This window comes from Manacus vitellinus, unplaced genomic scaffold (genome assembly GCF_001715985.3).
Source record: "Manacus vitellinus isolate BGI_N305 unplaced genomic scaffold, ASM171598v3 scaffold_27_pilon, whole genome shotgun sequence".
Taxonomy (NCBI): domain Eukaryota; kingdom Metazoa; phylum Chordata; class Aves; order Passeriformes; family Pipridae; genus Manacus; species Manacus vitellinus.
The window spans coordinates 6,411,938-6,426,068 of NW_021940039.1; the positions used below are offsets into that span (position 1 = coordinate 6,411,938).

General features: G+C 45.8%; 1 protein-coding gene across 1 annotated transcript in view; it reads right to left on the bottom strand.

The window, feature by feature from the left end:
• The window catches only part of COL27A1 (collagen type XXVII alpha 1 chain), a 145,185-nt gene that overhangs the window by 102,304 nt on the left and 28,750 nt on the right, over positions 1-14,131 (bottom strand). The window contains exons 5-7 of the mRNA XM_018074444.2: positions 9,989-10,042; positions 4,831-4,884; positions 2,846-2,899 (exon numbers count right to left, since the gene is read on the bottom strand). Coding sequence (XP_017929933.1) covers positions 2,846-2,899; positions 4,831-4,884; positions 9,989-10,042 — 162 coding nt within the window. The remainder of the gene's footprint in view (positions 1-2,845; positions 2,900-4,830; positions 4,885-9,988; positions 10,043-14,131) is intronic.

The window sequence follows — 14,131 nt, forward strand, 5'->3', positions numbered from 1 at the left end:
ACTTAGGTCAAATATGTAGACACTGTTGTGTCCCGCTACATATCCTCCTCACTACATATACTGAGCTCTGGGAAGCTTCAAACCTGTGTTTCTTCATATTACACCACAGTTATTTCTGCCTCAGGTTAATTATAGCGAGGAAAAACCAGAAAAGCTTGTGTGTACTAAAGTTGGCTGCAACGTGAGATTATTTACCTGCTAAAATCCTCTTCAAATAGTGCTAAAATGACAGGGCAGAGGGTATGAAAACAAGTGCATTTGCTCTTCTATCCGAACACTTCCTGATGATTACAGGGTGCTCAGCACAAAGGGCTGTGATTTAGAAAGGAAATTGCACTCCAGTGAAGGATTTACTCATCTGTGATGATATTTATAATCCACTCTCTCCTAGCTAAAAGGGATCATCCTGCACTTTGGTAGGAAACGTGAGGAGTAAAGAGGCCAGTGAATGAGACCTGCATAACAGGATGTTTTGGAGCACTGACCACTTCCCAGCTCTGTCTTTACTCTCTGAGTGACTCTAATGAAGCTTTTCCTTGTGTACTTTGCTATAACTGTTTTCTCCTCTGGAGCAGTAACGCTGCTCTGCTGAGATTATCTCCAAGGCAGCTGTGCTCTGCAGCCCCCAACCAAAAGCCAAAGCCCACAAACACCTCAGAAGCACCAGAGGGACGGGGAGAGGGAACAGCCAAGTCCTGCCACCCTTCCCAAGTCAGCAAAAGCACCACTTGCTCTCCTGGAGAGGATGAGAATCACATCTGCTGCTTCAAAGGCAGTTTCATCTACTCATAGACATGTGCAGGTAAAACAATGTTGGGGGTGCTCTGAGATCCACCTCTCCAGTCCTCCAGAGCACAGCTCTGTCTGCATTCCCAAGGCAGGCACTGCATTCCCAAGGCAGGCACTGCATTCCCAAGGCAGGCACTGCATTCCCAAGGCAGGCACTGCGGTGGGAGCTGTGCTATCCCAAACCATGTGCTGCTGGTTGTGGCTCCAGCTGGTACTACTGAGCCAGTTGCTTCATTTAGTGGGAAAAGTATTTTGTTTCCCCTAGTGAAATATTTTGCCTGTTTCAAAGTTTCTACGTGGTGCTTTCAGATCAAAGCCCTGAGAGCACTTTCCACAGTCCCTCCATGGAGTGAGCAGGAGGGGTGTCCATTTCCAAGGTGTTGCTGTTTTCCAGTAGCCAAGACATGTTGCCCCCCCTTTCAGCCAAACACCAGCATATTTTTATTGGGAGAATGTCAGCAGGGAATCCAGATTAAAATAAAAAAAAAAAAAAAAAGATTTTTTTCCAAACATTTCTCCAACAGCTGTAAATTTTTCCTTAATGCAGGATGCTAATAAAAGCCAGGTTACACCAAAACCACTGCCAGACTAGTGCTACTGGGAGGTGGTTGTTTTCAAGCTGCACCAAAGGAAAAATTTCAACCTCCAACTTGCTCATTACTTGAAGAAACAGAAGCATACCCCTGCCTTTGCCCTGTCCTGGGGGAGCTGAGATCAGATGTGAAGGCCATGTGGTGGACTTGGGAATGTTTGTTCAATCTCCTATTCCTTCTCCATTTTTCCACTATTGAGTCCTTGCACTCCTGACATTGCATTTTGCTGATCGTAACCACAAGGTTTTGTTTTATGAGCTGTTATACCAGGAAAATGGTATTCTTTGCACCCTATTAGTTAGAACTTGTTTGTGACAGCAAAAGATGGGTAATTAATCACTCTATTACTCCCACTCCACACAGCACCCCAAGCATGACCAGCCTTGAAGTGCAAAAATAAACTCAGCCCCTACTCTTGGCAATTATATCAGAAACATAAAGCATACAACAAATAAGCATGGAAAGGGAGGGTTTCTTTCAGCCTCCTCCACACCTTCTTTCTCTCCCCAGAGTCTTAAAACATACCTGAGTAGGTGTTTGTGTGCAGCTAATTGGCCTGAGGAACAGTATATCACAAATGGCCCATTGAATGATGAAGTGATTGAAACAAGATGCTAATTTTAACAGCTCAGCTTAGCTATGGCAATATTGGCTTACTGAAAAGGGGAGTCATGTCCACTGAGCCCCACTCAAACAGGTCCCTGCAGTAGGTCCAGCTTCCAAAAAATAGAAACCAACCTACCAACACAGCCTGGAACTGGAAGCTCAACTGAAATGCCCTTGATACACCAAAGACCTGAGCTCCGGGTATGACTTGCTGAGGTATTGCTGTGCAGTTTTGAATGCCTGGATACAGGCACACACACTGCTGCCTCAGCAAGACAGGGATGGATCTTGTGCTTTATCCCCACATACCCTTTTCTTGGCATAAGTATGTTGTTCGTGATGTTAATGATGTTGAAGCATCAATACAGAAACAAATAAAGTAAAACCTGACTAGTGCTGTCAGTCTCCAAGCAAAACAGAGAGGGAAAGCATACAGATACTTTTTTGAAATGTGCTTTACCAGGATAAACAGTCAAGGTTTCCTTGGAATGCTAAACCTGTCCTGAATCCAGCCTTTGAGTATTGCTGCCACTTGTAGATCCATTTAGTTAATGCATTGGTGCACCAGAACTAAATTCAGCTTGCTGAGGAAGACCCAGTGTCAGGGTGCAGAGGGTCGTGGAACACAAAGAAGGAACAGAATCTGTATCCAGAATTTCATTTCATATCTTACATAGTCTTGCTAGTACAACTTTAGATGGTTACTTCAGCCTATCTCCCAGGCTATACACCTGTGAAACAGGCGTAAGACTCTTTGGATGGGTGCTGGGACTTAATTAAATCTTTTGGGCAGAGGTACAGGAGAAAATGTTAATATAGAAACACTGATCTAAATGACTAGAAAAGAACACTCTTACCTTTCTACCAGGTGGTCCAGGGAACCCAGTTAAACCAGGTAAGCCCACGTCTCCCTGCAGGAAGCAAGCAAGTTCAATTAGTTTTCAGCAACATTTTCCCTGTGCCCAGTGTAGTTACTGCAATTATTTTCCCGTCACCAGCCCCCAACTATTGATATTTCTGGTTCTAATCACAACTCTTCAAAACTTGACTGGTTAAGAAGTGTAGATTTAAACAACATCTCTATTAACTGGCTCATATAAATAATAACCCCAGTTAATTAATGGCAGCTGCTGCTGGAGTCCAGCTTTTCGCCAGCAGAATGAATGCGCTTTTTTTCCCCTCAATGATCTCATTCAGTCACATGCTCCTTTCGCCTTTCAATAGGCATTGAAATCGCCAAGGCAAGGAAATTTTAGCTTCTAAATGCAGTAAGAAGAACAGGTACCTCCTGCCAAGTGCTGTGACTGCGCTCACACTCTGCTACTGCACTGGCTCGGCCCGCGGCTCCCATTCGGATGGTGCTGAGGGTGGAATTATTTAACCTGCCCATATGACACGGACTGAACCTTTGCAGGCTGTGGTGGGTTTGTTCAGTGGTCTGTGCTTTTGAAAAGGGATTGCATCACATCCCAGCTGGCACACCCAAGCCATCACAGAGCGGATGAGCACGCTGCTGTGAGAACTCTCCAACATCCAACCCACTTCGGCCCCCTCAGATTAGGATCAAAAATCCCTTGAGAGTCTCTAACACTGTGCTGTGCTTGCTTACTGAAATTCAATGATTTTCAAGTATCTAGCTTGAAAATTAGGCATCACTCCAAATTCCTGCTGGAAACTCCTTACTCCTATCACTGCTAACTGGAATAAAGCCTTGTTAACACAAGCTAAAGGTGATCTGGATCTCTCCTTTTCTTACACCAACCATGACTGCAAAAAAACCACCCCACAGTCTGCAGGTGGACGATTTCCATCTGATGCCACTCCAATGTGGTGTACCAGAAATTTCAAAAGGCATCTCGTGCTGTTAAGTTAAAAGTATCATTTCAGGCTTAGCCTTCTGAATGATTTCTAGCACCACCTTCCACCTTGCAATTGTGAGGCTCTCTTTCGCTTCGTGGAGGCATCTGGTTTCAAATGAAGGGCCCAAGCTCCTCATGGCTGATGCTTTCTATGAGCTGTGTATTTATAGCAAGACTTAGGGTGAAAGGAACAGAATCAGGCTGCTGCCCTGGGCATGAATTAACAAGTATTGTGCAGGCACCACTGAAAGAACTAATTGAGGTAGATGATGTGGAGCCCTGATTGCCCCACTGTTCATTTCTAGACTTCTGTGAGGGCTTGTTGCCTCAGTAAAAATCACTCATCCATGAAACAGCAAAAATGGGAGTTGTAACTTATTGAAAAGAATTAGCAGAACTCTGATCCTTAACCACTGCTAAACCCAGAAAGCAGCTACCCTTCCCAGCTGGGTGCTTGGTGTTGCTTTGAGCAGCCCTTGGTGGAAACCCTCACCAGGGCCCATGCCTTGGCAGAGCAATGGTTTGGGAAGCCTCTACCTTCCCCCACCAACGGGACCAGCAAGGCTGCTCTCGCTGCAGCAATCTGATGGGGCTGCAATGTGGGGCAAAGCACAGCTCCTCATCAAGAACATCCCTTCTTTTGCCTTCAAGGTTTTTATTCCTCACACTGGGATTGCCACGGTGTGGCTGTACCTCACGTGTGCTACTCAAAACACTGGGCTCAAGCAGGCATGTGCCTGCAGCAGCAGGGACTTCAGTTTGGGATGCAGACTGGGCATTAAATGGATAAACACTTGGACAACAAAAAGCTGTGGCAGGCGGCACTTCAGTGCGCCACAGTCAATGCCTGGGCTAAGTCTTATTTTCCAGTCTTAAGTCTACTTGAGCAGCTGTGATGTTTGTGGCTGCAGTACAGGCTCCCTCTGTGTGTATAAAAAGCACACAGTGCTCTTGGTGCCTGTGCCCTCGGGGTGACATCTTACCTTCTGCCCGTTTGGAGCTTTTCCAGGCGACAGCCCAGGATCACCTTTCTGACCCTGAAATTAAAAACTCACATTAATGACATAACCCAAGGACTCAGCCCACAGATGTGGTTCTGCTTCCACCGAGCCTCCACATTAGAAAAGCATTTTGTTTTATCTCTGTCTTGCCCCAACATCCCAAATGTACTGAAGTGGCAGGAAATAGCTGTTTTGCTGGGGGTGGTTTTGGTGAGTGATTGTTTCTGCTAAAGAGTTCAGTTTTAAATAGTAGTTGACAGTATTAAATTGGCTAAAGAAAGGATAACTGGAAGGAGGCAGTGCCAGGACTTTTGATACTTATTAGACCAGACAGCTGTGATTCCTTCCTTGTCTACAACTACCATCACAAAAATAATTACTGAGCCTATTAATGTGGCTAAACCATCCTTCTCAACAACTCACTAGATGCTGTTGCTTTTTTAACTGTGAGGAACAGATGAAACTGTAGAGAAAGTTACACTAATTAGACACTCCCAACAGCCAGAGTAATTGTGAGGCTCCCAGGCTGGCAGAAGGCAGCACACTTGACCTTAAGTGGCAGTATTCTTTATTTTCCTTCTTAACAACCGTGACGAGAGAAATGACAATTCGAGGCTGTGATCTTCCGACAAGCACAGGCTGGAATTTCAGCAGCACTTGATTGTCTAATCCCAATAGATACCTTTGAAAATCCCAGTTCAAGTTCTTAAAAGGTGGAAAGGTGCACCTAACGGGGGGAGAGGTGCAAGTAGGAAAATCTAGAAGAGATTTGAAGCATGCCAGACTCTTTGGGCTGGGTAGAGGTAAGGCTTAGCACACCAAGCAGCTCAGGTCTGTATAACAGGACAGGTATCCCAGGATCAGTCACTGGCTATTTAACACTCCCAGAACCATAAATCACAACCTCTGTCTGTCACATCAGCACAGGGGATCCAAAACCAGGCACAGGACAGTTGTGAGGGTTAGTTAATGCCTGTCAAGTGAGGAGCTTGGAGGGAAGGGGAGACCCTACAAAGGAGCAATATCAGTTACCAGCTGGCATTTCTCATTACCAGCACAGAGCACTAGTTACAGCCAGATGAGCTGCTTTTCCATGCAGCATCACTGCAACTACACCCCACAAGTACTTCCCACCTTACAGAGTGTAAATCTCCCTTCTCCTTCTCCACCATAAGCTGTGAGGCTCAGGAGTGAGACTACTTGGCTCTGGACTGTAGGGAGCACTGCTGATTCAAGGCAGATGCATCTGCACAAATTCTGAATGAAGGCTGCCGGGTTTCCAAACAGTAAATGAAGTCATGCAGATAATCTTGCTTTGCATGCAGCTGTTATCAGGGCAATTCTCCCACTCTTTGAGCTTCAGAGCAGTCAGTGGGTGCTACCACAGCTTGGAACAGATTAGAACAGTTCTCATGATTGCAGGGTGTTCATTTCTACTCTGCAAAACTCATTTACTGCAGCAGGTAGACACCCACCACTCTCCCTAAATCTTGCCATGTGCTCCATGCAATGACTTTGAGCCACGTAAAGGAATACAAGCCTCTTGCATTTTTCCCTGGGGAGCTCCAGATCACATTAGCAAAGGCTCTGCTTGCATTGGTTCTGTGTTGAACACTGCTGAGACCATCACACAGGTGGAGAACTCAGCCATGGCCAGGATCACATGGCCCCAAGATTAATCAGCAAGATGGCAGCGAGACCAGAGGGAAGGGATGCCTGGATGTGAGGGCTGAAATTGAGGATTAATTGCTCAACTCTTCCCACACAGCAATGGCAACGTGGGAATTAACCTAAGCCTTGTTCATCAGCAAGCCATAGCACTTTGCCCACAAGCTTCTCTCTTTTCCATCCCAACTGACTGAGAACACTACTTTCCCTTGTACAGGAAGAAATTATTTTCTTCTGTGGTTTTTTTCCCCCCTACCTGGGAGAAGTCCAGAGCTGTGCAATTTCAACACCTCAGCTTTGCAATCCCACTAATAGTATTTTAAACATTGGTGAGCCAAACTGATGAGCTATCCTGGAGAAAAACCATTCACTAAACTGAAAATCCAACTTTTTCAAGTGCTATAACAAGAGATTTATCCAGAGCAGCAAGCCATACTGATGCCTGATGCCAAAAGCCTCCAGCAAACCCAACTTTTGCACTGACTTTTGAAAACACACCCGTCTGACCTTTCTCCCACTCCCAAACTCTATTGGGGCATTCTCAGAGCTACATCCAGTCATTAGCAAAAACAACCCTTCTGCCCCACCAGCAAGTTATAGGTCACACAACCAACCACAACCCCTGCCCAGCAGAAGTCTACAGTTATTTCAGAGGTTATCTACAATAATTACTCTCTGCTAACTAGATGCAACAACAGTTTTGCAACTGCCAAGGCCAAACAAACAATGCAAAAAGTGGTGAGAAGCCCCCCTTAAGCAGTTTCACATTACAGATTGCTGAGCTAAGCACCACGGGCTGAATTCTCAGGTGGCAGGAGTGGGTGCAATGCCACTGAAGTCAGTGGATCCGTGCCCAAGCAGATCAGCAGGAATTTGGCTCAGCAGCTACAAACAGCTCCGTGGAAAAGATCAGCTCCCTAAGTCCGAGGAATTACAAGTGCTCAGTTCCAGCGGTGAGAAGAAGGTGGGCTTTGTGCAGGGTTGATTCTGAAATGCAGAGACACAACACTGGTGCTCACCAGTGCAATACAACCCGACAGGAGACACACACAGGCACCCACATCCCTGCAGTGCCACACCACAGCCCTCACACGCGGCTCCCTGACCTCATGAGAGCTCTGGTAACTCGGCTGATAAAAATTGTGCTCCTGGGCTCCTTCCTAAGTGACAATGACCTGGTGTTAATCATTGTTTCCAAGCTGTATCTGCCTGGGAAATTTCAGTTTCCCTTCTTGGATTGCTTGTTTTTTCCATAGTATTAACTGCTATTTAAGGAAGACCAAGTCCAGCAGACACTTGAAGGCAAGACAAATTCTACTTGGGGCTGTTCTGTCCTGTTATCCAGGCTGAGCTTTCACAAAGCTGTAATTTAAGCCACGGGCTGGGTCTATTAACAAGATCCCCATCCCTGGAAGTGTTCAAGGCCAGGTTGGATGGGCCTCTGAGCAACCTGGTCTAGTGGAAGATGTCCCTGTCCATGGCAGGGGGATGGAAAAAGATGAGCTTTAAGGCCCCTTCCAACCCAAACCATTCTATGATGATTTTATGATGAAGACATCAGATCCCAGGTGCAGGCTTAGAGGCATTTAAGAGGGTGAAATACATCTAAGAGGGTGAGATACAACTTTTTTGGGCAAAGTCCATCTTCTGAGACTGGTATAACACCAGAGAAATGAAGGGAAGGAGGGAAGTCAAAAGTCTGGCACCTGATACACCTTCCAAAAAGTGTTCCTTATGCAAAGATCATGCAATTTTGGCTTACCAGGCTCTCCCTGCTAGAGATGAACTTATGCCCAGGCCTGGGCTGAGCTCCAGCTCTCACATCCCATTGCAAATGTAATACTCCTTTTAACAAAGCATCATGTAGAACATCCTAATCCTGCAAAGGGTGGCTGGACAAAACTGAGATATATCACACAGCCCTGTGACACCAGATCTCTGCTGACTATTGTAGCTCTGCATCCACTGAGGGCTTCCTGCTGCCAGACTGTGCATGGAGGTGGAGGAAAAATGCTTGCAGGAAGATTTAATTTCTATTAGGTGACCAACCAAATAGAGCTTTACAGCCAAATGATGATTTCTGACCAGGCATTAGGCTAAAAGTGTTTTTTAAAAAAGTCCTATAGCATAGAAACATAGTTTGACCCTACAGATTGGACCAGGTAGGATTTTGCAGGACTGGAAGTCAGATAAAAGAACTTTGATTTGACTTATAAAACTCAACAAGTGTGATCTGGAAGTCATTGATGGAGAATAAATGCAGAACACTAAGATGTAGAACTTTTACAGCCTCACTTTTCAGGCCATATAACTCCACTGTAGAATTTAAGCCAGCTGCTGTTCCCCAGCATGTCTCTGGTGCCTAATTTTTAATCACGTGGAGGCAGCATGCCAAGTTTCCAGAATCTTTTTTCCAGAGCATCAGTAGTGCTCATAACATCTCTGCCTACTGATGAGATCATGAAAAGACAGGACTGTAGCTTGTACCTTTCTCTGTGTTTGGCTGAGACATCCTACAGCTTCCCTGGTACTGGAAACCTCTGTTGAGCATTGCCTCCCAAAACTCCACTGTTCTTTAGTCCCACGTAGGTGTTATAAAACAGAAATCTATTTCTGTGTAAACAATCACACCAAAACAATCCAAACCAATTTCCCAGGAAATTCACAGTTTTTAGGTAACGCAAAGCTTTATACACAGAATGAGCTGGGAGTTAAAACACCTTCTGGAAGGGTTTTGCAGCAGATTAGGTCCCTTCCAGAGCCACTTCTGTGCTCAATCCCAGGCAAAGGAGGGGGTCCAACTGCAGGGGGTGACTCCCACCTCCAAATCCCACCCAGGGGGAATGTGTGTACAGGAGAAAAGGACTAAACACAGGGCTCCTGGCACTGCAGGAGGAGCCTGTGAGCCCTCATGGGAGAGGTGAGGGCATCTAGAAGGAAGCAATGAGATCAGTTTGGGAAGACTGATAGAGATCAGAGTTCCCATGAACTCAGGAAAGAGAGAGGAGGGAGTTTGGGGTGGAGGAAAGCAGAGGAAGATGCTGGGTGCTGCCAGTTCCTCCTGCTACTGTCCAGACCCCAAAGTGGAGGAGTAGGCTGCAAAATCCAGAGAAGAGAAATGAGAAAGCAAAAAAAATCCAGAGCTGGTGAGGTTCTGGAGTGGGAGGATTCCACTATCCTTGTCTCAACACAGCAGCTTGCTCCCTGGCACAGGCATAGCTTAAGTAGGATCCTAATTAGGCAGCCTTTCAAATTTGGGAGAACCAAGGACAGAGGCACAGAGAAGGGTCTCTCTGAATGCAGAAAAGGCCTTGGCTGTGCTGCTGGAGGGTCTGTGTGAGAGCAGGAGGGAGAGAGAAATGGCTTCAGCTACTGCCTTTTTGTACAGAGCAGGACAAAAGGAATCTGTCCTTCCCCTGGGATGCCCTCTGAGATGGGAAGGCAAAAGCTCCTCGAGCCAGCTCATACTTACTTTGAGTCCTGGGGGTCCAGGTGAGCCGGGGTTTCCGTGGGGACCTGGGGGACCCTAAAAAACACAAAAAAAGCCACAAAACAGAGTCAAAAGGAGTCAGTGGGAATCAGTTTTAGTCCTGGAGCAGCAGAAAGCCTGTGGCTGTGCCATGCCAGGCTAACCCAGAGCACCAGTGCCCTGGCAGGGGGACGGTGTCACCGGGACCCTCCCTGGCACCCTCAGAGGGGGAATCTCTGCTGCTGGTTCCCACCGGCCCCCACGGAAGGGGGGGTGTGTCTGTCACCACGAGACATGTCCTGACACTGAGATAATTTGGGTAAACCAAACATTCCACAGGTCAGGGGAGTCCAAGCTCCGCGAGGAGCCCCAGCAGAAAGGGACGGGGGCAGGCAGAGGGGAGAGGAAGTGTGCGGGGGTGTTAATGATATTTTTGGGTCAAAATTGAAGAGGACACAAGTAATTGCTAAAGGGAAATTGTTCAACTCTTTGGGATGAACTCATTTCCCCTACAAAGCAACCAGATTTTTGCCTTTAGAGGTTGGAAAGAGAATGCATGATCAGAGAGTAAAATGGGGAACAGCAGTAAGTCCCTGTTTAAATCCTTAACATCCATATTCTACATAGCTAAATCTCTATTTTTTCCTTAGGTCTCACAAGCCAGTGACACGGTCAGAGTATCTACCTCAGATCACACACAGCAGCATCTCCTTTTACATCGTATTTGAAAACCACTCTGCATATTTTCCAAAGACTATTTAAGGAGTTATCTGGAATAGGCAGCTAAGAATAGTTTATCCCAGGATTGTATACAGCACAGGAGATCTGCAAACCTTTCAGGCAGAAGTAATAATAATCTTAAGTCCCCTTGAAAACGTTCCTGGGAGATGAAACAACCTGAGTATTCAACTCCAAGAATTCTGCCAAGGACGTGTGTGAGATTTATACCACCACGAGGAGCCCTTGCTGTACCCTCGAGTTGGAGGAGCACAGGCAAGGGGATAAAAAGCCACTTAGGCACTTTCTCAGCAAGTATTTCCAATGAGCATTTTGGGGCCAAAATCTTCAGGGTTTGATTTCCAAGGAAAATCAGTGCAGTTAAACACACGACTGCCAGCCAAGTTCAGTGCCCTTGCTGTCTTTCGAGAGAACATCAGTGCACTGATCTCTATTCAGTTTTATTTTTACCACACTGTAGTAGAAAATAATGCCTTTTTTTATTGCATCTTGTGGTGCAGACAGTTGCTGAGTGCTCAGTGCTGTTTCACAACATGCTGCTCTGCTGTAAGAGGCTGTTGAATTAAAAGGCTGAGGCTGAGCTTTTCAAATGGCATTTTTTTACCCAAATAAGTTTAACATCCCATTCTTAAACCCCTTCCAAATTTTCAACCTGAAACCAAATAAATTTATTGCCCCATTCTTAATTGCCTTTCAAATTTTCACCTGAAATTCTCCAGTAGTTTAGCCTGGCTGTGAATTTCCAATGAAACTGAAACAACTTTAATTAAAATTAAGGTGCTTGAGTATCAACTTGTCGTTTGAAAACCCACATAGCTGCTGTAGCCAGAGTACCTGAGCATTGAGGAGCCTTAAATAAATTCACCTTCCCAGAAAACTGTGGCATCATCTGCTCACTTCATTGTGTGGGACACTGAAACAGAGACTGGATGAGCTGCTTAAGGTAATTCAACAAGTCTGTGGCAGCAACAGTGCTTCAACCCAAGTCTTTCAAGTCTCAAATATGTAGGAAAATTAATATTAAATGACAGAAATCAGAACAGTAGAGTCTCCATATAAGATGAGTTCCTAAAAAGCTCTTACATGTAAGCAATAATTGAGGTAGCTCTGAACAGGGTCCATAAATCCAGACTGCTGCTGGACTTGAGGAGGGAATTCAGCTGTTATTTAACTTTGGAGTCAGGCAGCTTGGCTCAAAGCCCACAGTTAGTTGAAATTTGTGCTCCACCATAGCCTGGGGCACGCTTACAGCAGTGTCAGACCGGAGGGAACAGCACGGTGTGATGTGATCCTAGATGAGAATGATAGTTTCCAGGAGGAAACCTGGAACATGGGAAGCTGAGCTGCCAACACAGAAACTTATCACACTGCCAGCCAAATCTGGTGCAGGCTCTTCCAGAGCTAAACCAAAGCACAGCAACAAAATCCTAAAAAGCCTTAACCAAAAGGAAGGGAGAGAAGGGAGGAAGAACCTGGCCCCAGTTTCCAGTGACAAAACATGTGGTTACAAACAACAGAGACTCTTGACATAAAACAGAGCCTTGACCACTGAGTTCAGTGAGACTGTATCCAGTGTAATCCAGGCAAAGGAAGGTCAGAGACTCATCCTGTTCCTAAAGACAAATGTGGTCTTATCCTAGCAAGAAATGACCACATCCTGCTGATGAAGTGACAGTGGGAAGTCCAGTCTGGCACGCAAGAGACTGCTGTGACCAAGTCTGGGGCTCGTGCTAAATGTCTCAAACTGCTCTGGTAACTGTGGAGAGAAAAGGGTGTAGTCTGGCAGTAGTCCTAAAAATTGTAAAAAATAATTGATCCTGATGTGTTCCAGCACGGTTAGTCCTGAATCTGTGATTACACCCACATTCTTGGCAGAGGAGGAAGATGTGGTGTGGTACTGTTAGATGGGCTCAGGAACAGAAGGTGCAGGACAGCAGCTGCCTCAGGAGCCATCAGCAGCACCCAATCTGGACAGGGAGGCCTTACAAATTCATCACAGGCAGATCTACAAACCCCAATATCAGCCATCAAGCCCCCCAAACTGCTCACCCTTTCATTAAACCCAGTCCCATGTTCATTCCTCTTCTCCTGTGCCCAGCAGAACTACCCATTCCCAACAAGTGTTCCCAGAAATAGCCCTCTTCCATGGAGAAGCAATTCAAGGGTTAATAGCTTTGTAATTCTATAGTTAATTGCTATATTTTACACATTCTACCCTGGATTTAATTCAACTTCTCACTCATACCTAGAAATCTGGATTCTCCTAAATATCTTTATCATCAATACATGAGTTTTGCTCCTCTTATCTACACATAGAGTGGGACAATGCTGAGACCACTGCATGAAAAAATCCCACAGCAGGTATCACTCTTTGTTTGGGTGCCTGTTTACCCACCACCTTTGGCTTCCTCTAACTGCTGAAACAATCCAATCTAGCAGCAATCAAACTTGCATCTGAAGCCTTCCAAGCCTTGCACCAGAAATTCCATGGAAAATTTTACCATGGGACAGCAGTGGCCCACAGCTACTGCACGGCACGGAGACCAGAACAATCCCTGAATGTATTCTCCAAGTGAGGGGGGTTTTCCCATCTCCCTGGAATGTCTTTTACGTGAATGATGCTGCTTGAGAACTACACTGAGCCACCCAGTCCAGCTCCATGAAGTGCCTGGAGATGGGACCCTGCTCACAGAAGGGCTTTTATGCATAAAGGTTCACAGCCCACAATAATTAACAAAAGTGTAACTGTGCACAGCTCCCCTCAACCCTCCAGCATTCACAAGGAGGGGGGAAAAAGAATCCTCCAAACTCCTGCTAAATGCTAGAGGGCTCCAGTCAGAGGAATGACCACTGATTAGAAACTCATTATATGCCTTGGGGTTTCACTGTGTAAAGCAACTTTTTCTGCTCCTGACCTACAGATCCCACTGTGACCTCTGGCTTGCTGAAAAAATGAGCTAAATATTTGAAGTGAAGCCAAACAAACTGTTTCTTTAAACACTTTTCAGAAATTGGAAAACCTCCCTAATGGAAAGAGGATACCGGGGAACCTCTACAGCTGACTCAGTTCCTTGTTTTAGGAGGGAAGCCCTGCATTTTGAAGGAAAGGGAGATTTTTCCCAACCACAGACCAAATGTAACAGGGACATGTTACACTGGGACCTCACAATCTGTCAAGCTGCTGAGGTTCACAGGAGGATGGCAAGTGCATCCTGAAGTGTCAGGAAGTGCTTCTGTATTCTCTTCACCCATCCATTTGGATTTCTCCTGTGTTGTGTCAGAGTTTAAATAAACCAAGAGCAATTGCAGCATGTCAGCCTTTTATTCCCAATTCTGTCTCTGACCTGTTGTGTGGACAGGGACAAAACACTCCCTTGTACCTGAGCTTGCTCACCACTTAGACAGGGA